The sequence below is a fragment of the Heteronotia binoei genome, chromosome 1 (genome assembly GCF_032191835.1).
Source record: "Heteronotia binoei isolate CCM8104 ecotype False Entrance Well chromosome 1, APGP_CSIRO_Hbin_v1, whole genome shotgun sequence".
Taxonomy (NCBI): domain Eukaryota; kingdom Metazoa; phylum Chordata; class Lepidosauria; order Squamata; family Gekkonidae; genus Heteronotia; species Heteronotia binoei.
The window spans coordinates 53253178-53276450 of NC_083223.1; the positions used below are offsets into that span (position 1 = coordinate 53253178).

The 23273-nt window shown below is 42.3% G+C and overlaps 1 protein-coding gene across 11 annotated transcripts in view; it reads left to right on the forward strand.

Annotated features, from left to right (window-relative positions):
• Positions 1-23273, forward strand: part of MYT1L (myelin transcription factor 1 like) — a 513986-nt gene that overhangs the window by 357416 nt on the left and 133297 nt on the right. For 8 of the 11 annotated variants that reach the window (XM_060234467.1, XM_060234449.1, XM_060234515.1 and 5 more), the window contains 2 exons: positions 10996-11366; positions 14616-14711. In XM_060234467.1, the coding sequence (XP_060090450.1) occupies positions 10996-11366; positions 14616-14711 (467 nt within the window). The remainder of the gene's footprint in view (positions 1-10995; positions 11367-14615; positions 14712-23273) is intronic. The other 3 variants (XM_060234506.1, XM_060234533.1, XM_060234541.1) reach the window with 1 other exon arrangement.

Consider the following 23273-nt stretch of genomic DNA (forward strand, 5'->3'; position numbering starts at 1 on the left):
ACCTGCAATTGAGGAGGAGAAGGTGAAGGGTGGTTGCGAATGTTTCACCCTACCTTTCCCCCGAAAACATCGTGTGTGGTGCCGGTGGTCCCGGGTTGGGCTAGACCGGAGCCGGAGTGGGGCCGGAGCGGAGAACGGCGGCAGACGGCGTGGCGGCGTGGTTTATTGAGCCCGAGCTGTGTACGAGCCGCTGGAGCCGCAGAAGTGCGAGCTGAGCCGGACCGAGTCGGGCCAAGTTGGAGTGCAACTAGGCGGAGAGCGGCAGCGGGCGGTGAGGCCGGCAACGCCGGAGTCGCTGGAAGTGCGGGCCGGCCGCGGGCCGTGCGCTGGGTGTGGTCTGCGCGGCTGAATTGGGGGGGTGAGACGAAGTACCACGGCGGCAGAGACCGCTTTGGGACGACTGCCTCAGACTTCCATCTATTCCCCCCCCCCTTCGTGCCCTCCGTGCGTTTCAAACGCTTCAAGTCTACTGCCTCGGACTTTCCATATATCTCCCCCCTCCGTGTGTGAGCGAGGAGTTGGGGCGAGCGGCGCAAAATACGGGAAGAACGCTTGAAGGGACTGCTCTGACAGGCTGGTAAGACGCCTGAGATCTTTAGGGTCCCTGAGGGCGGTGGAGACGACTGCTGAGCGGCGAAAGGGCGCGGAGAGGCTTACACCCCCCCCCCCCCCGTCCCCGAGGCTGCGCAGCAGGCTGTCAAGACCGGCCAGACGGCCCGACAACCCTGTAAGAGAACTACACTGTGTAAGACCATCCCTAACCGCTCCCAATTACCAGCTATCACCTAAAGAAAGAACGGGCTCCACATGGACATCGGCATGCCCAGCGATAAAGACAAAACAAGAACAGGAGAAAGAATAAGAACATTGCACTTTATAGGCACTACCACTTTAAAACTATTGCACTTTATTCATCCTATTTATGTCCCTTGTCTTAACCCTCACCTCAACGAATCTAAATTGCCAATTCAATAATATGGACTGTGATTTAAAATGTTAGTTATTTAAATTGGATGTTGATTATTAATTAATTAGCTAAACTGAGAAATTTTATTTGTGGCAAATTAATTTGGGAAGTGTATCTATTTATTGGTGGGGTTTTATAATTAAGGAGCCTTTAGAATTAGACTTAATTAATTTTTAGCTAATTATTTATTGGGAAGATTGGGTGGGGCTTTTAACTAAATAACTATTAGGGTGATTGGCAGATTGGTTCATAAATAGATCGGTTGAGAGGAGGAGGGTTGGAGGAGGGGGCAGTTCAGCCTCAATTATTTCATCAGTGGAGCGGACACAACTAGGAGATGACTGGCCTGGGGATCCCAGTACTCCTGGGGAGGGGAAGGTATGACGGTGGGACTAGGCGGAATTATAAGGGAAGGGGGTTGAGACACAACAGGGCTCGACCCCCTTCCAGCCTACGTCCCATCCCGACGGTGGCAAGTAGTAGGGCCAGAGTAAATTACCCGCCTCCGTCACTGGTGTTATGTAATGCCAGGTCCATCAATAATAAGATCTCTACCCTTCGGGAGTTCCTGTTCGAACAGGATATGGACCTGGCATGCGTGACCGAGACCTGGGTGCACGAAGGGGAGACTGTAGCTCTCTCCCAGTTGGTTCCCCCAGGATTCTCGGTCGTTCACCAGTCCCGGACTAGCGGGCGGGGGGGAGGGGTGGCTATACTCATACGAGAGGCTTACTCCTTTCGGGCCCTCCCGCCTCCGGAGATCGGGGGCATTGAATGTGCCGGTTTGGCGTGGGACGTTGGGGAGGGGTTGGCGGTTTGGCTGGTGTACCGACCGCCTAACGCACCAGCCGGCGCCTTACCATCCCTGATGGAGGCCGTAGCAGGCTGGGCATTGGAGTACCCAAGGCTTTTGATCCTGGGTGACTTCAATGTCCATGCCGATGACATGTCCTCTAGTCAGGCGATGGACCTAGCGTCATCCATGGCGACGCTAGGACTCTCCCAGTTTGTTACAACGCCTACCCACCAGGCGGGGCACATGCTAGACCTGATCTTCGCGGCGGGAATTTTAGTGGACGATATTACTGCTCAGACAGTGCCATGGTCGGACCACTATGCCCTTAAGGCTCGTATGAATATCCCACCCCAAGCCCGTTTAGGCGGCGAGCCTATTTTAGCTCGCCCGCGGAGCCAGATGGACCCCGAATGGTTCCAGATGGCTCTACGGGATCCCTGGCCCTCTGGCAACTCTCTCGATGACCTGGTGGAGTCCTGGAATGATAGGCTCTCCAGGGCCATCGATGAGATTGCACCTAGACGTCCTCTGCGCCCTCGCCTAAAGCTAGCACCCTGGTATAACCAGGAGTTGCGGCAACTAAAGCGAGGACTCAGACGACTAGAGAGGCAATGGCGGTGTACTCGAGACGAAGCGACTAGAACATCTTATAGAGAGTGTATGAAGTCCTATGAGATGGCAGTCAAAGCCGCAAAGAAAACATACTTTGCGGCTAAGATTGCATCTGCAACTTCGCGCCCGGCACAATTGTTCAACATAATTCGGACTCTTATAACGCTGCCACAGGGCAGCCCAAACGTTAGTCAATTGGAAATAGGCTGTGAGGCTTTTGCGAAATTTTTTGCAGATAAAGTCGCGTCGCTCCGCCGCGACACCCCCGCCATATTGGAGACAGTATCCGAACCCGAGGCTCCTTGCCTGTCTTCAGATTGTATTCTGGATGGTTTCGGCGCTCTCAGCTTGGAGGAAGTTGACAGGATCCTCTTGTCTGCACGCCCTACAACTTGCAATTCGGACCCTTGCCCCTCCTGGCTTATTAAATCTTGCCAGAGGGAGCTTAGGTATCCTATACGGGATATCATAAATAGATCCCTGATGGAAGGGCAATTTCCAACGCCTCTTAAGGAGGCAGTGGTCCGTCCCCTCTTAAAAAAAACCAACACTGGATCCGGCCGAATTGGCACACTATCGGCCGGTCTCGAATTTACCCTTTTTGGGTAAACTCATTGAGAGGGCAGTGGCGTTGCAACTACAGAGTTTCCTGGAGGATGCTTCCGTCCTTGACTCCCATCAGTCGGGCTTCCGCCCAGGTCATGGGACGGAGACAGTGCTGGTTGCCCTGGTGGATGATCTCCAGCGGCATCTGGACCGAGGCGGCTCGGCGGTACTGATGCTGTTAGACCTGTCGGCAGCGTTCGACACGGTCGACCATCGGTTGCTGACTTGCCGTCTTGCCGACGTGGGGATTCAGGGGTTGGCTTTACAATGGCTTACCTCTTTCCTCAAAGGTCGGGGACAAAGAGTGGCGATTGGGGGTGAATTGTCCCAAAGATACCCGCTGGATTGCGGGGTCCCTCAGGGAGCAGTTCTATCCCCGATGTTGTTTAACATCTATATGCGCCCTCTTACCCAGATTGCCCGGAGATATGGGCTGGGTTGCCACCAGTACGCTGATGACACCCAGCTCTATCTACTTATGGACGGCCGGCCTGCCTGTGTCCCAGAAAACCTGGACCTGGCATTGCAGGCCGTGTCTAGATGGCTCAGGCTGAGCGGGCTGAAGCTAAATCCGACGAAGACAGAGGTCCTTTGCCTGGGTCGCCGTGGTCCAGGGAGGGAGATTCCCTTACCGGCCCTCGATGGTGTGCCTCTGTCAGCGGCACACAGGGTTAGGAGCCTGGGGGTGCTACTGGAGCCTACCCTAACTATGGAGGCCCAGATAGCAGCCACTGCCAAGTCCGCATTTTTTCATCTTAGGCGGGCAAGGCAGTTGGCCCCTTTCCTGGAGGGCGACGACCTGGCAACAGTGATCCATGCAACGGTCACCTCGAGGCTGGATTACTGCAATGCCCTCTACATGGGGCTGCCCTTGTGCCGAACCCGGAAGTTGCAGCTAGTGCAGAATGCCGCTGCCCGGCTGTTGTTAGGGCTCCCTAGATGGGAGCACATCCAGCCGGGGCTTCGAGGACTGCACTGGCTGCCGATAACATACCGAGTTCGGTACAAGGTGCTGGTTATGACCTTTAAAGCCCTTTATGGTCTGGGACCTGCCTACCTTAGGGACCGTCTCTCCCCACATGTCCCCCAGAGAGTGCTGAGGTCGGGGTCTCAGAACCTCCTTATAATCCCTGGGCCAAAGGAGGCCCATCTGAAAGCGACCAGGGACAGGGCCTTCTCGATTGCAGCTCCCTGTTGGTGGAATCAGCTCCCGGAGGAGGTGAGGGCCCTGCGGAACCTTGAACAGTTCCGCAGGGCCTGTAAAACAACCCTCTTCCGGTTGGCATATAATTAACTGTGAGCAGAATGCCTGATTATTAAATCTTAAACATCAGATTACCGAATATTGGAAATTTGAAGGACTGATTTAAGTAATAGTAGCATAGTGTATATCGATGTGAGTTTTATGTATTTTTAGGCTTTTATGTATTTTATTGTATAATTTTAATTGTATTTAAATCGACCTTTGTTAGCTTTTATTGTTGTAAGCCGCCCTGAGCCCACCTCGGTGGGGTAGGGCGGGATATAAATCGAATAAAGTAAAGTAAAGTAAAGTCAGATCACTATTTGGTTCAGAAGACAGTATTTTTTTTCCTGTTTTCCTCCTCTAAAAACTAGGCGCGTCTTGTGGTCAGGTGCGTCTGATGGAGCAAAAAATACAGTAATTGATTACAAATAAATAGACCACAATACGTAATATAATGGATAAATTTGTTAAACGTACCGTAAGTTTGTCAAGTGAATCTAATGATTCCCAAAAAGACTCAGAGTCAACGAAGAAAAAACCTAAGCTTATTAATCGAAAATATGATGAGAGCTATGTAAGTTATGGCTTTATATATTGCGGAGACAAATCATGCCCAATCCCAAAATGTCTTGTTTGTGGAGAAACTTTGGGTAATAATTCGATGGTGCCCAGTAAACTTTTACGACATTTAACTACTAAACACCCATCGGTGGCTCAAAAAGACAAAGCCTTTTTTCAATGTTTGAAAGACCAGTCTAAGAAACAGGAAACTCTAATGAGTTTGTCTTTCAAAACATCAGACAAAGCGCAAAAAGCAAGCTACGTGATCGCTAATATGCTAGTTAAATCCAAGAAGCCTCATTCTCTCGCTGGAACTTTAATTTTACCTGTCTGCAAAGAAGTTGTCAAGATTATGATTAGCCAAGAAGCCGCTAAGGAAATTGAAAAAATACCTGCATCAGCAGATACGATCTCATGTCGCATTAATGATATTTCTTGCGACATTGAATCAACGTTAATTGAAAAATTAAGGCTTAGTGGAGTTTTTGCGCTACAAGTCGACGAGTCTACTGATATCAGTGGTCATGTGCATCTCATCTCAAATGTGAGGTACACTGACGAATATGAAATAAAAGAGGACTTTTTATTTTGTCTGCCACTACCTGGTTCCACCACTGGAGAAGAAATATTCCAAGTAACAGACCAGTACTTCAGTGAGCATAATTTGGAATGGCACAACTGCATAAGCATTTGCACAGACGGAGCAGCAGCTATGACAGGAAAAATTAAAGGATTTGTAACCAGGGCTTCTGAAAAAAATCCTAATATTAAAAATTTACATTGCTTTTTACACAGGGAAGCACTGATGATGAAATCTCTGCCTATGGAATTGTTGTCTGCCTTACAAGAAGTTGTCAAAATTGTCAATTACATAAAGTCGCGACCTCTGAACTCTCGTCTGTTTAATGCAGTGTGTCAGGAAATGGGAGCAGATCATCAGTCACTTCTGTTTCATACAGAAGTACGATGGCTTTCTCGCGGAAAAGTGCTTTCTCGGATTTACAAACTAAAAAATGAAACTCAGACGTTTTTAGAGGCCCAGGGATCAGATTTTGCTTCTCTGTTTAAAAAAGAAGAATGGGTAGCAAAACTCGCATACCTGGCAGACATATTCGCTCACTTAAATGAGCTCAACAAAAAAATGCAAGGCAGGAATTCTAATATTTTAACGTCATCGGACAAGATTGAAAGTTTTCGCGCTAAGTTGGAGTTATGGATCAGCCACGCTACCAATGGTAGTAATGAAATGTTCCCAAACGTCATGGCTGCCGATTCAGAAAAAAAGGTGCAGGCTTTGATAATGAAACACTTGGCGTTATTAGCAGAAAAAATGAACAGTTATTTTCCTAAGTGTGACCTGCAACCTATGGACTGGGTACGAAATCCATTCTCAGATAGCATTACCCTTGGACACTTACAGATAAATGAGCAGGAAGAATTCATGGAGCTAAAAACAGATTGGACATTAAAACTAAAAATTTCCGAAATGGAGCTAGCATATTTTTGGCTGCATATAAAAAAAGAGTATCCACTGCTTTCAAAGCGTGCTCTTGCAATTCTCTTACCATTCGCCACGACCTACTTATGCGAATTGGGGTTTTCAACTCTCACTACGATTAAATAAAAAAAAGAGAGAACGCTTGAGGATGATCGATGAGGAGATGAGAGCAGCCTTATCAAAGATTGCTCCAAATTTTGATTGCCTATGCTCAGTTAAGCAGGCTCACATATCTCATTAAACATGTTTTGATATTATATTATTTTTTATAATAAATATGTATTAAATAAACATTGTTTTTTTTCGTTGGTGTACCTCTACAATTTATTGATTTGGTAGGTGTACCTTGAACATAAAAAGTTTGCGGAACACTGCAGTACAGTATAGCGGTTCTGAAAGTTCAATGGTGACCATCGGTACTCTGCATGGTGCTCTATATGATGTCCAGTGGCAGCTCTCTCTCGGTTAAATGTCGAAGGCCTGTCGGAACAATTCGGTCTTACAGGCCCTGCGGAATGTAGACAAATCCCGCAGGGCCCTTATGGCCTCTGGGAGAGCGTTCCAGAGTTCTGGTGCTGCCACCGAGAAGGCCCTGGCTCGTGTTGTATGCAACCTGGCTTCTTTTGGTCCAGGGACGGACAATAGATTTTTGGGGCTCGCCCATTTTCAGGTCAAGGAGGTGGTCCGGCTTGACCCCTGGCTTGATCTGTCCCCATGTTTTTTCCCTTGCCGTTAAGTTATTAAAGTGGCCCTTTAATCCACCTCTGTGTCTGTCTTGTTATTCTGACTGGGGGGGGGGGGGCAATGATTTGGTCCTGAGAAATAACTTTGAAGTATCCTCTGCAATTCTTGAGGGTTTTTTTTGGCTAATTCCATGTTTTCCAGGGCCATTTATTTCTGGACCAGTAATTTCTCCTTTGAAGACAGTGCCATACCAAATAATTGAAGGAGAAATGTTAAAGGACCCTGTACATACCCTTTGAAGAAGTTTCCTTCCTCACTTGAATTCAACTTTCAGTGAGTGCCAGGAGGACTTCTAATGAGGCAGCCAACAGGAATACCTAGCTACACTGCTGGGAGGTGCACCCAGGCTCACAATATAGTGAGAGTCTCATTCAAAGGTGCAAAACTCACCAGAGAGTCTCTTGATCCTATTCTAATGAAGACAAAAAGAAAAAATCCTCCCTACTTTAAAAAGTGACATGATACTTTGCAATAAATGCTGTTATTTTTATGATCCCAAGACCCACAGAAACTTGGAAAGCAGGTGGCAGCAGTCCAAGACCTCAAGACAAGACAAGGTGTATCCTATAACAGAGATTCCACCCAATCTAAGGGAAGATGGGGAAAGGGGGTTGCTACATAAAACCAACTGAGCTCATCATTTTGTGGTCGTAAGTGGCCATCTCCAGCTCTGTACAGAAGTTTGAAAGCAGTTGACCTTTAAACAAATAGCTAGACAACATTGTCCAGCAGTTCTTTCATTCGACATTTGCCAATAATTACTCTGGTGACTCACAGCTAAATGATTGTCTCAGAGATCCCCTTTTAGAGGGACAGCAGATGCCAGCTTGCTCAGCAGGCAAGCACACTCAGAACAGTGCCACCATGAACATGAGAGATGTTGGAACCAAAACCCGCACATTCCATCTGGACCCAGTGCCCTCTCAACAGGTAAAAATAAAATTCTGCCATTCCTCTAATGATAAGGCACATTCCTCTGTGGCCCTACAGACTGTTTCCACTTTAGTTCCTGAAGGTTCCTGAGGAAATTGTTTTGTCCTAATCTATTCCACCCACCTGAGAAAAAGAATGCCTCTGTTTAGATATAAAGAGTTTCCTCATTTTTTTTTAATATGTCCAGAACACTGGTGCTCCATGGCTCACAGAGAGCCACATTCTTAATTACCGACAACCCAAAAAGCCACATTCTCTTCTATTCTTGACATGATACCTGGACCTCAAGGAGGCTTGCCCCTTATCTGTTCCTCTGGCAGCAGCTGATTCAAGGTGGGAACCAACTGCCTACATTTTAATTAATATATTAATTACTTCATATCTTCAGAATAATTATTAGTTTCCATTTATGCAGTAACCAAACAGGTTAAGGAAAATGTCTCCCTCAGTTCCTGGTAAATGATGGAGATGTAAAAAATATTCGGATACTTTTGTTCATGTCTGATGGTATTGTCCAGTCATAAATAAAATAATAAAATAAATATCACATTACTACATATCAGCTGTAAGGGGTTGGTTTTCCCAGAGGGAATTATTGCACCTTCCGTTTTGTTGGTGGGGGTATTACATTATAGTCTATAAGGGATTCCAATATGTCATGTAGCCACTTGAGAATCAATTTGCTCTTTTACAAAGCAATATCAGATAGATTCCTTTGATCAGTTGATACTGCCTTTAGTAGGAAAGTTTTCCATAGGGTGACTGCAGATCAGATTAAAATTTCTTCCTATCTGGGGCATGCACAACTTTTATATATCCCAGCAGCATCAGACTTCCCTACCCCTGAATTACCAGAGAAAGGTAGTGTATTCTCATTCTTTGTGTCCCAGGGTAGAACAGCCATCCTGCCTATCCTGTTATGGGCTGAGTGTGTTCTCGGACAGAATGCAGGCTTAAAAATTTAGATGGCTTCTTCAGGATAGCCTGCATGTATCCTAGCAGGTTTAAGGCGTTTGAGTCTTATGATATATCCCTCTTATTTCTTCATTCATCCATTTCGTTCTTTACCAAATTGGGCAACCTAAGAATGGCTTGTATGTTTTAGAGTTTCAAATTGTATAGCATGTGGGGTTTTCTGAGTTATGATCTGGAGATCAGAAGGGAAACCCATCCCATTGGGGTCACCAGAGCCTAAGGGCAATGCCTGTGCCCCCTGGGGGGCACTTTCCCAGCAGTGTCAGACTGCCTCACCCAAGAACCACCAAAAATGAAAATCCACAGTGAGTGACAATTTTTTCCTATACTAGATATTTTTATCAGGCTATTGGGGGTTAAGGTTAGACATAGTTGAGGTTCGTAGAAGAATATGTGGAAAATGCAGTTAAGGAAAAAATCTGTATGAACATTACTCCAATGATCCCTCATCAGTATGCATGTTATCTATCAATATGGGATCCAATGATCCCTCATCAGTATGCATGTTATCTATCAATATTAACTGTTCCACGATATCGCCACACGTTCACACTGACTAGATTTAACATACTACCATCTGCACCACTGACAAGAAGATACAAAAACATGTCATTGAAACATTGGTCCAAAGAGCTACTGTATTTATAGCTATGCTTCTGTTCTTTGCAATGAAAATACAGGTTGAGATAATATCCTGTGTATATCCTGCTCAGATTCTAACCTTTAAATTGTAAGGTATACTAAGATGAATGATGTATGCTGAGATTTAATATAGGTAATTAACTCTATAATAGTGTTTTTTCCGCTTCTGAATGACCTATAGATTATATTATTTTGCCCAAGGAACACCAAAGTAAGATTCAGATCTTCAATTTTAAACTGTCAGAGAGATAACAAACCTTAACTATTTTCATTACTGCTTTTTTTGAAATCTTGTAAATATTGAGACATTGTACATCCTCCCCCCCCCCCCCCCACCGTACAGAAATAACATTAAAAATAAGGATGCTGTAATTTGTGGGTACATAGGTTACATCTCAGGAAGCCAACATATGTTCAGACAATGAAATACTTTAGTCCCTTTTCACATTATTTTGCTAGTATTTGAACAAGTCTTGAGGTTTTTTTGCATCTTCCATACCCCCAATGTATGGCTAGCCAATGAATTATTTCTGCTTTTACAACATTCAAACCAGCAAAATATGATTTCCCTATAAGTTTCTTGGGTTGAAGCCTGAAGAAATTATCTGCTGATTGAAGGGATATCTATCAGCAGAACAGAACTTCCTTTCGTCTCTCCTCTTCTGCCCAAGCACAAAATAACAACCCAAAAGTTTGCTGGAATTCATATATACTTCAGTGTCTTGGTTTGGTCAGGTGTCACGGCTGAAAATGCTACTAATTTGATGCAAAAGGAAATATGTCTGGCTACATTTTTTTCAGCTGTATGGTCCACTTGCTCATTTATTTGCTTTGAACCACTGATTTTATGCGTAAATCGTTATCAGTCATTTCACATACTATAGTTATATATACTTAATTACCAATTTTGAGGGCATAACTGCTGAAGCATCAGTCCATGATCTGAAGATGCGGTAGAAGCGCTGTGGGTGCCATCTGTGAGAATGTTGCCCTTAATTCCAATCAAAAAGGTCCTAAATCAGAAGATTACATATTTCAGTCATTTCTTTTGATTATAGCATTTCCAGGTATCAATGACAACAAATGCTTTTAAGCCTTTCTCTTGTTGTCCTGTTTAAAGACAGGTATTTTGTTTGGAGAATGGCTTTTCTTTTATGAAAGCACAATAGTTTGTATCCCACTGAAAATCTCCACTAATGGAAGGCTTTCTGATGGAGTAGCATGAGGTCTGCCATAGGAGGGAGGAATTGTTGAATTGTCCCCTCTGTGTGTGTGTGTGTGTGTGTGCATGTGTAGGCACAAATGATTGGCAGAATCCAGCCCATTACAACAACATAAAGACACACTTTTGTTTCTAATTGGCTGTTCATATGTGATCTTGCAGGCAATAAATGTGTATTTATTTTTCCTAACAGTGTTTACGGCTGTCCTTTGGCAAAAAAAAGAAAAACACAAGAGAAACAACCTCAAGAACCTGCTCCTAAAAGAAAACCTTATTTGGTTAAAGCTGATAACTCTTCTGTAGATGAATGTTATGAAACAGATGGGACTGAGGAAATGGATGAAAAGGAAGAGGAGGAGGAAGAAGAGGAGGAGTATTCTGATGATAATGAGGAACAAGGCGATGAGGAAGAAGAGGAGGAGGAGGAAGTAGAAGACAGGGAAGAAGAGGAGGTGGAAGAGGAGGAGGAGGAAGAGGAAGATGAAGAAGATGATGAAAATGATGAGGTAGAAGAGGAGGAAGAGGAAGAAGAGGAGGAGGAGGAGGAGGAAGAAGAAGAAAGCGGTAAATGAACAGAATATTAGTAAAAAACGTAAACACTGTCTGCATTTTGAGTTAATCTTCCACTGTGGTATGATGGGATTTAGCTGTGCTGCTTTCATTAAGGCTAACAAGTCATTGAGCTAAATCAACTTCTCTCTCAGTGTTCTCTTATCAATTATTTCAAGAAGTATTGCCTTCCAAACAGCTATGAAACAGCAAATAGTCCAGTTTTCAAAATGTCTAGGCTATAGAGAGCTGCATGCCAAAAATGCCTGCAGAAATGTATTGCTGAATTGATGCTTGCAGTTACTGAGGCTCAGTAGAATACATGTGGAAGCAAATGGTTATGTGTGCACACATCTGTACCAGCCATTTACATGTGTGTTTGCTGTTCTTGTCTGCATCACAGTGTTGCTGCTATTTTGAATGTGGCCACATATTTGCAAGTGCTCTTGGCAATGCAGTCTGAACCTCTTCCCTTTTGAAAATCTGAACTTAAGCTTCTTCCAGACAGGCAACAAATGATATATACTTTGGTTCTTTGAGACTTGGATGCTGTGTACTTTAGTTGACTTTTAAAAAAGCTATGGAGACTGGCGGATTAACACTGACACCCCTTTAAAATTTTTCTTTCTGTATGTATACTGTATGTCAAATTAAGTAATACTTATCTTTCAACTAATATATTACCATTGCTATTTATGCCTTTTTTATTTTTCAAGTACTTCAGACTGTTGAAACAACCAGTCAACATTAGTTCTGTTTGTTTATCATGCAGTTCAATCCCATGCAGGTTTACTCAGAAGTCCCATCTAACACAATGGGACTTCATCCCAAGTAAGTGTGTTTAGGATTGCCCCCTGAGAATCCCTGCAGTAATCAAATCATAATGTAATGCCATAAAAAATTATCATTTATGCAAAAATTAATGAGCCACCTAAAAAGTATTTTGTTCCCATTCCCAGGGAACATGATTTTGGTTGGGTAGGTTCACCTTTCTAACCAATAAAAATATAAGAAAATGTTTCAGGACTCTTCAGTCGGATTCCTCTTAGGAGCCAGGTATGAAAGTTGTCTGACTTTGTTTCAGAATTATCCTAGGTAAGCTCTAGAAGAAGGCTTATAACTTATTAATTAATTTATTTATTGATTGATTCCTCTCATTTATATCCCGCCCTCCCCGCCGAAGCAGGCTCAGGGTGGCTAACAACAATCAAACCCAAACTATAGAACAATAAGCAAACAATTAAAATTAATAGTCATTATCAATTAACAGTTTAAGACAGTTTAAAATAATTTAAAACAACTTTTAAAACAATTTTTGGTGCTAGTGTTGGTACTATTCAGCAGTGTTGGGCATCTACTTATACTGTAGTTAACTAAAGGCAAGTTGAAAGAAAACTGTTTTACAGTTTTCCCGCAAGGCCCTTACATCTTCTGGGAGTTGGTTCTACCAGTGGGGCGCAGCAATTGAGAAGGCTATATCTCTGGTAGCCTTCAGCCTCGCCTGTCTTGGGCCAATAATTTAGACAATGGTGTGCCTTGTTACAGCTGTAAGTTTTATTATTCACCACTTTTATATCAAGTTCACAAAGAAAGAACATAGTCGAAGTTCAAAATTTTTCAGCAGAGTTATAGAGAGGCAAGATTTGTTTTCACTCCTTCTGGTTTTGAGTCTTCAAACAGAAGGAAGATATATAAAATTTAATTATAGTGAAAAAAGCTAGCTCACGGAAGTGGATATCTGAAACACAGAGTCTTTCAATAATTTGGGAGCTAGGCAGCAAAGAATGAATCTACACTATCAAAAATTATATTACAAGCAAACAAAGAATATAAACACAATGTTGTTTAAAGTCTGGTGTACTTAGGTTTTGTTTGTTTGGTTTTTGCTACTGAGTTATGGAATTTGGTACTCTTGCTAATGCCCTGCTGCCACACACTGAAGTCCTCCAAATCAATAATAACAACAAAAACCCTATTGACTTATGGGCATTTATTCTGTACACAGTAGGTTGTTGTCAGGAAGTAGAATTTAATAATGATAGGAAAACCCTCTATGAATTAATCATAGACTATAATATTTAGACCCCAAATAAAAATAAACAAAAGACAAAAAGTAAAAGAAAGAATGCAGTACAAAGCAGAAGCAGGATGATAGAAAAGTATGGAAAGGCTTATGTAGTTGTATAAGGGAAGTATATTTTTGTGTTTTCACAGAACTACTAACATAATTGCTTTTAAAGCACAGTACAATTGTGAAACAGAGTTACAAGCTGTAAGTTATGAAGACAGTATAACAAACTTTTCTTTAATTCACGGAATTTGAAAGCTTAACTTAATTTGGGCTTTTTTAAGTGGAGTGCGGAGGGTTAACTTGAAAAGGTTAAGAGAAATACAGTTAGATACCTCAGATGTTACTTGAGATTGCAGTTTAAGCTAAACACTAAGGATTAAAACAGATACAACATTCTAGATCTCTTAAATTTATCTAAGATGCTGAAAGCAGCTTGTGAGACCTGTTCCATAGACATCCATCTCCCATGGGCCTTAATCCACAGTAAATATAAACCAAGGTCCAACTGAATTCTCACAAGGTGTCATAGGATTTTAGAAAAATAGAAACCCCCCACCAAAAAGAAAATAAATACTTCAAAGGTAATTAAGCTTTTTTAAACTTCCACTCCTTGCCTTTGATTAAATATACAAAGCATCCTAAAGCAACACTCTTACAAATCTCAAAATACCAACTAAAGAGAACCAAAGACTTTTGGAGACAGACTTTTAGATTCTCACCTCAGTAAATAATCATTTGCAACAAGAAAAAAACCCCCTATAATTTCCTTTCAACCATAAAAGAAGTCCTGTTTAGTTTAGCAGTAAATTGACTGAGTATCTCTGATTGAATCTATCTGTTTCTTCAAAAAGTTCTCTTAGCCATTTGAAAGGTGTTCCACCCTTAACTTTTCCATCCAAATTAAAAGCAGCAATAATATTTCCCATGTTCTCCACATCTCATTTTTAAAAGGGGCAGGCAAGTTACCTGTCTTGAAATAACCTATCCAATTCATTTTATTCATCATGACAAAGTTGTGAGGAAAGGCCATTTCTCTGGTTGCCTTTCTCAAATGTGATTATTGCTTAATAAGTACTAATGTCCCATCTGATTTTCAAGGCCAAAGTGGCTGAGGTATTTCTCCTCCTTCTGGGAGGAGATCACATCAGATAGCTGGTTCCCAAAGACTGTTTCACAAAGCTTTTCTATTATAGAAAGAAATCTCCGCTGGAGGAGCTCCAGGAACAGATGTTCCAAGGCACCATTTAGCCTATATCATATGAAGACATTCAAGATGGCTTGTGCTCCAGGTATTTCATAATCCCCTTAGGGTCAGGAAGAGTGAGGCTGCTTCTAGGATTCTCCAGAAACTCAAATGATCAAAACCGTAATCCATTTCATACAATCAAGCGTAGTTCATGGGGGTGGGATTGCTAAAATGTTTAAATCTGGGGGAAAAAAACCAACCTTATTAATATTATATAGACAAATACTTTTTTAAAAAAACCCTAATTCACATATTCATGAAAAAATACCCTTGCTGGTCAGAAAATGTAGATTTGTTTGTTTTCTAGGATATATCAAGCCTAATACAACTAAAATATATCTAATGGGAGAATGGGTTGAGCCTTATGTTTTCCATTGAATATGGCGAATTATAACTGTCCCACCAGAAGGTATCCATGAGCATATCAAGTAGTATGTAAGGGATCTTAGTGCAACCACAACATAATTGTTATACTATTGGCACACTTAATTATTCTAATATCTAGAACGGAGATGGAAAACATCAGGTCACTAATGTTTAGCAGTTTTTGAAGACATATGCCACACTGCGATTTTGAGTTTTGGTGCAGATATAGCAAAACAAAACAAACCACTATGTATTATATTTCTATAAAACAACTCAAACTCACTGTCTTGTCTGTTCTGTAAGCGCAGCTACTGTTACTGTTCGTTGCTTCAGGAACCCCTTCTTTACCTCTCCCCCAAACAGAAAGTGGGCCTGAATCAAGGTTGTTCAGACACACAAATCTCCCTTTGCCAACTTAGTCTATAACAAGTTGTTGACCTCTCAAAATATAGACACCCCAAAAACTTTCAAGAGGACTGTCAAGCCCTTCTTAAAACAGAAGGGCATCATCCAGCTCCACAGAAAGGTCCCTTTTCTCTGAGACATACAACTGGAATCTGCTTAGAATGAGCTTGCTATATGCTTTCTGTTTGTCCATGCAGTATGGCTATCCCATTGTTTTGCTGATACATCATAGCAGGAATAAGTCATGCAGGAATGGGTTTATCTCTACAGTAAGCATCTTGAAAGAGACAGCTTCCTAATTTAAATAAATATTGCAACATGTAGATCAAGCTTAATCTATATTTTTTTTCATTCAAGACTAGCTATTGTACCTCAAGGAATCCATTTTCTTGAGATAAACAGTATAGAAATACTTCTCAGAATCTTTAAAACCAAAGCTAATACCGGTACTTTGGTCAGTAAACATTTCATTGCCAGTCAAGGGATTTAAGATGCTTGCTTGCACAATGGCAACGACAGAGAAAACCTTTGAAGCCGCTATGTGTAATGTCCTGTGGCTGGATTGAGGAATCTGTAATCTCCTGACATTCCACAATTTCACAGACTTTCAATGGAAAAAGATGAAAAGGAAAGCAAAACTACCCCCTTTTAGTTGAGAACTTACAATTAATACCCACTTTGCAGAAAAAACTTCAGGCATATGCAGGGCTTTTTTCTTTTTCTTGAAAAAGAGGTGCCAGAACTCTCAGTAGGGAAATGAAGAAGAAACACCTCATAGATTTTTAAACTTTTTTTTTTTGAGAATTTTGTTTACATTGAGAGATTCTGGAACTCCATTTCCCAAGGGGGGGGGAAAGCCCTGGGCATGTGCATTCTAGAGATGCTTGAATTAGGCTATTTTCCTTAAGAGGAAGAAAACTTGAATGAATTGCTAGAAAATACTAGTGAATGGTTGAGTGTTTATGTATATGCATGTGTGTGTGTGTGCTTGAACATGTAAACATGTTTGCATATCAATACAATTTAAGGGATAAGGTAATTAAAATTAGAGTTTATTCATTACTAAACTCAGGGTTTATCTACCATCCATATCAGTGGAAGCTTTATCTCCAGGCTGACCACTTTAATTACTATTGTGCTTCATTGAAAATTTTGGCTATTTAAATTGTTATGATGCTAAATGGCACAGCATTTCAGGCACAGAGATAGTAAAAGACCACTTCTTAGAATCTCTAAGCATATCACTCTGTCCTCCCTGCATATCTCCACAGAAATTAGCCTGGTAGGTTTCGGTTTTGAGATGGCGTGACAGTGTTACTGATGTAACAAACACGAATTTGAGCAGACTTCGGAGGATGGTGGAAGACAGGAGGGCCTGATGTGACTTTGTCCATGGGGTCACAAAGAGTCAGACTCGACTGTGCGACTGAACAACAACAAAAGGTTTTGGTAAAAATTGTGGGGGCTTTCTTGGGCCTTTGTAGAGGCTTCCTGGTAAAGCCACAGAATAGAGTTTTCTTCAAAAGCTATGGTGATCAGGCCTTTCTTGGTGCTCATCTGAAGGCTGTGGTAGCATGACAAAGTCAGTTCCCAGTGCAAAACTGCAACCTTTTCAAAGGCTTTGAAGGAACCCACACACTTAGGGATGCACAGGGTATGATAACTGAGATTCCCATTATGCTGCATGCTAGAGAAGTGGCTGTAATACTCCTGGACCTGCTGCATCCTGCAGGGCACATAATCAGGTCCATATCTTTGGGAGACATTTGTGGCAGTGTCTTTCATTTAAAAATATTCCATGCTGCACTTCTTAATTCTCAGCTTTCATTTAAAACAAAACATTCCTCACCCTTTTCTCTATAGCGGTACGAAGAAAAGGAAAAATGAGCAAGCAAATTTTGTCCTGATTCTCTGGAAAGGAGGAATGGAGAAAAGAAAGCTGTGCGAGGGCAGGAACTGAATCAGTTCACACCTTCCTTACCAAATTCATTCTCATCTGCTCTGTTCCATCACCTTGTCTCAATGGACCCCTTGCTTTTTTTTCTGTTCTATTTTAACAGCCACAGTGATAAATGAGAACATTGGGTAGAAAACTGAAAGATTTATTGTCAAGCTCTGCCAAATTTGTTCCAGGTGTTAGGATAATAGGTACTTGGCAACCCTAGCCTCCTCTCTTTCATGCTCTCTCATGATAAAATATCTAGCCATGGGTCTCCATATCGGATTAACTTTGCTTCTCCTGCTCCAGCATCACCTATTTCATGCCATTTTATTTTACTCTTTAGTTTTCCATGTCTCTAGATCAGTTATTCTCAATGTGGTGCTTGCTGGCAACTTTCTGGCACTCACCAAGTGTTTTTAGACAGTGGGCAGGGCCAAGTGGGGCTTTTGCCCGGCAGAGTTTCTGATTGATCTAAGTGGCTGTGTAGATTTTTTAAAAGTTGCTTTAGCAGTTGCCACCACAACACTACAATCTTCACTGCATTACTCTGTGTGTATACAAGAAAATAAATATAAATAACATGCTCATTTTAAAAGGTATCCTATTAAACAGTGTCCGCCTTAAATGTTGAAGAGTTCCTTCTAGAATTATGCATAACCTCAATCCCTGATGTTTTGTGGTTGGCTCTACCTCCTGCAACAACCATTTTGTGGTTGCACTCATGCTATGCCAGAATTCCAAAGGTACCCATACGTTCAAAAAAGTTGGGGAGCCCTGCTCTAGATTTTTGCTTTGGTTATCACCAGGATCAATGCTTCCTCTAAGCTGTGGAGTCTTGTGAGCAAAAATTCTACTTGGTGGAGCTCCTGGCATAAAAGTTGTATGCTACTGGATAAATTAGTTTGCTCTGGGGCCATTTTTTCTGAACTAAGACAAAAATGTGTGAGCTGGAAACTAAAAAATTGTAAGCTAGCTTACCTAACTCAATTTAGATGGAACACTGACCAGGATTTTTTTTTTTGGGGGGGGGGGGTGGCGGGCAATATATGTAGAGTTATGAGATTCTCCATAGGATGTTTTGCTGTGTTTTGCAGAGAGGGAGGCATCTTCATGAATGCTGAAAACAGGAATGCGCTAATCCATTCACTTTTACTAAAATTACCATTCACTCTGCTAAAGCTGAATAGTTGTGTTTTGGCCCAAATTACGTGTGCCCCTTGATATGTGTTTGGGGGGCATTAGTTGGTCTGTATCCTTAGTTTTTACTTTCAAAACCCCCCACCTTTGTAGCTCTTATAAATGACAGGATGTAAGGAAAACAGACAGTGTTTTTCCCAGACAAATTTCCCACTCACCTTACGCCGATCTCGTGTTCCCCTTCTCAGCAGAGCTTCCTTCTGATTTCACACTATCTGCCCTGGGGCTGCAGCTAGCATTGGCTTTTTCATGCTGCAAACAGAAACCTTTAAAACCCAGTTTCTGTTTGTGGCACAAAAAAGCCGATGCTAGCTGAAGCCCCAGGGCAGATAGTGTAAAATCGGAAGGACGTCCCGCTGAGAAGAGGAAAATGAGAGCGGTATAAGGTGAGTGGCAAACTGGATTATTTAGAAAGAAGCAAGCTTTGCAGTATGCCAACCATGGGGTGGATCTCTCTGTGGATCTCTCTGTGTTGCGTATATTTCACATGTCTCCTGCTTGCATATACAAATTGATGGAGAACATGAAATTAGATTTTTACTGCTGTCATTTGTAACAGGTTTTTCTCAATGCTTTTTTGTTATAGTTATTTATATATTGTAAGTCGAAATGCCCTCAAAACAAGGTTGGGGAATTAGTCAGGTGGGCACCTGGCTCACTCAGGATCTTTTACCTGTGTATACAAGATTAACCGTCCAGAAAAGTAATGCTTTAAGAATATTAGGGACTCTAATTTAGTAAAATCAATTAAAATTTATTAAGAAAAACATAGGCTTCCATACAAGATAAAATACTCAGTCCTAGGAAACATAGATAGAGAGGTAGGGGAACACATGGGTAGACAAACAGGGTGATATTTACCTATCATAGTCTTCAAGGAAGGCTCTAATGGCGACAAGCGAGGAAGTGGGAGAAGGGACTCGAAACTGATCAGGAATCGGGGATGGATCTATGCAGCGGAGGTTGGGATACTGCTAGAAGCACACCTGTGGGTATCTGCTAGAAGCACACTAGTGGGTATCAGATTATAAGGATTCTCTTGAGCCCTTAGGGAATGGGAGGTATGAGGGAGGAGAAAGGTGGTCAGCTGGTGCGTGACCTCATGAAAAGGGGAGGTTTTGCAGTGACCATAAGGGCTGGACTACTGCGACAACCAATAGAAAGTGCATTGGTGACACCTAATTGGGTGCTTGCTCTTGACCAATGGACTTCCCTGGATCCTGGATACCTGAGAGAACTTTCAGATTGAAACGGACCAGGGGGTGGCTCCAAAGTGACAGTTGGAAAGAAGAATAGAAGTGACTACTGGGTAGGAAGCACTCAAGATTAGGGAACTTATCTGAAAGGGTGACAACAGAGAGTCAAATCATGGCCTAGGTAACACCCAGCATATACAAAGGAACTTGGCTGTAGCTGAAGATGGTCTTCCTCTTCTGTCTTCTTCTGTGCACCAGTCTTTGTCTAGAGTTCCGTTAAACAAAGAAAGTGGCGGTTGGACGATTAACCACTCAGGTGGGTGGGTTGCTTGTGGGCCAAAGGTGACATCTGGTGTGTACGTGAGCCGTCCGCTTTGCTGGAATGGAGTCGAGCTTGGAGAAAGGTGGATCGTGGTGTTAGCCCTCCACGGTGGATTCCATGGTCAGAACTTCATAACCGTTCGCCTGGATAGCTCCTGGTGGTGCAGTTTCCTTCGCTCCAATGCTGGGATGGCTGTCATACGTAATGACGGGAAGCCTTCCATTCTCCTGGTGGGCACTCTTGTACCGGTCTATGGTGCCTTTGTAGCATTATGGCTGCTTGTACTGCATAAGTCCCTTTTGCTCCTGGATAGGTTTATCCACACTCTCTGGCCAGATGTGTCCAAGTCACTTCTCCAGGTGCTCTGGCAACCAAGCTGGTAATCACGATGTTCTTTAAGGGGGCTTTTCCTTACAATATAAGGCTGTGCCTATTTCACCAATACTCCCCTTGGGACTTGGAAGAGCCCTAAAAAGGTACTCTGTACCTGAGAATCACTGCGAAAAAAGTCCTTCTAAAACTCTTTTTAAAAAAATATTGAATCACTCAGACTCTTATCATAGAAGGAAAAATGGGTGTTACTTTCTCTCCTGTCATTTGGTTAGGACTTCAAACAGTAAGTTCCCAGAAGTGTTGTTATACTTCCACTTATAGATCGGGGGCTTGGTGTAGGGAAAGCTAAGGGAGGGTTCAGTGTGTCACTTGTTTCTCTTCAACCAATTATCTCCCATTTTGGCATCACTTATATTTTTGCTAAGACAGCAATACTTCTGCCCTACTTGGGGGGGGGGGGGTCTCTTCCTCCCTTCTGTATGCAGAATGTTGCAGGTTTGTTATGTTTTCATGGAGGAAATTAACTGAATTGTAGATCAAGCTACATGGTAGGGCATTAATAATATGTTTTGTTTACTGATTTTAGCATGTCCAGCCCAGGTTTTTTTCAAGGGCTCAGGTGGTAAGGCTAGAAAATACATGAGACTTTGGAAAGCTGCTGCTAGTCAAAATAGGTAGTAACTGGGCTAGATGAACCAATACCCTGGTTTCTCTTCAGAGCGCATAAATCTTTCGCTAGATGAACAAATAGCTGTATAAGCAGCTTCATATGTTCACATGTAATATTGTACTCATATAAATGCTTATGGAATGAATTTCAGCAGTGAGACTTATCTTGAGAGTAAGAAAGAAACAAGGAGCTTATAAAACAAGGAGCAAAAATCCTTTATTGTATGATAAAATCCTTTATTGGTGTATGTATGGTGATGTTACACCTCTTATTGGTAAGCTGGCTTCTAGCCGTATAGACTTGATGCACACCCAAACTGTAGGTGGGAAAAGACCATTGTGAGTCCTCAAAAGTGAGTTCCCCCAATGTATGTAGGGACTGAATTGGTGTAGGAACCTATCCCACAACACTAGCTCACACAAGGACATGTGTGCAATTCCCAGTCCTGCAGACTATTCTTGGCAATGGAGAATAGCATAGAAGTCTTAACACTTTCCAGGGATATGTAGTTATTCGCAGTTCATCACTGTCTTTCAGCCCAAATATCCCTCTTCTGAACAGTCATTTGAAGAATAAAGGAAAGTTAAGCCCTGGGTGGGAGGGAGAGAATCATTGGATGCAAGGGAGGCGATTTTTCACAGTTTTCACAGAGTGATCCCACTTGTTGATATATTGCCAACATGTCTAAGTCTGCCAACAAAGTGTAAATGTTCAAGTGATCAATTCTCACTTGAACAGAGAACAGCAATTTTTTGCTTTAGCCTTTTAAAATTGTATAAAATAGCAGTATCTGGGCTAGTCTCTTATTTTGGTAACAACAGAATGAACAAATTTAGCTGAAAATGCAAATAGATGACTATTAAATGTATCAATTGATTTGAAGAGTTTATAGCCTTTGAGTGTCTCTGCCAATGATAGAATTTATCAAGAATAGCTCCTAAAAATCAAATCCCGGTGTGCCCTCACATGTAATACCGCTCTTGAAGAAACACTTTATGAATCCTATGGATCCAGCCAATTACTGCCCAGTATTGAATTTTTCATCTCTGGGTAAGGTAATTGAGAGATTGATGGCAGAACAGCTCCGGACTTTTCTAGAGGATATATCAGCTCTAGACCCATTCCAGTCCAGCTTCTGCTCTCGCCATGGGATGGAGATGGCATTGATCACCCTAACAGATAATCTTCGTAGGCAGCTAGATTGAGGTGGGTCAGTACTGCTGCTATTGCTCAATCTGACAGCAGAGTTCCACATGGTCAACCATGACATGTTGACCCACTGCCTTGCCAACATAGGAGTTTGTGGGACAGCCTTGATATGGCTTGCCTCATTTCTCCAAGTTTGGGGACAGAAAGTGGTGCTAGGAGAGAGGGTGTCACCATGATACAGATCCTCTTACCAGTGTTAACACTGCTATTTATTTAACATTGGAATTATTTAAGACATAATTTTTGAGCCTCTGGCCATTATCTTTGAGAATTCTTGGAGAACAGGTGAGGTGCCAGAAGACTGAAGGCAGGTAAATGTTGTCCGCATCTTCAAGAAAGGGGAAAAGAAGGATCTGGGTAACTACCAACCTGTCAGCTTGATGTCTATACTAAGAAAGGTAAAGGTAGTCCCCTGTGCAAGCACCGGCTCATTACCAACCCATGGGGTGATGTCACATCAGGACGTTTTCATGACAGTCTTTTTATGGGGTGGTTTGCCCTTGCCTTCCCCACTTTAATTACTGCCTGTGCTGTAGCAATCTTGAGTATGCTGTCCAGGTGTTGTTCAGGTGTGCATCTATAAGTTACAAAAATACTTTTGATTTACTGACATTCATTACAGAAATCTCATGGTCAATGCTTTGATCTTAAGACCTAGTGGAAAACATGAAATGACTGGGCATTGTGGGCTTTTCATGACAGTCTTTTTATGGGGTGGTTTGCCCTTGCCTTCCCCACTTTAATTACTGCCTGTGCTGTAGCAATCTTGAGTATGCTGTCCAGGTGTTGTTCAGGTGTGCATCTATAAGTTACAAAAATACTTTTGATTTACTGACATTCATTACAGAAATCTCATGGTCAATGCTTTGATCTTAAGACCTAGTGGAAAACATGAAATGACTGGGCATTGTGGGCTTTTGTACATAAATCACTTAATGTACTGGTCAAGAACATGTGAAGGCACC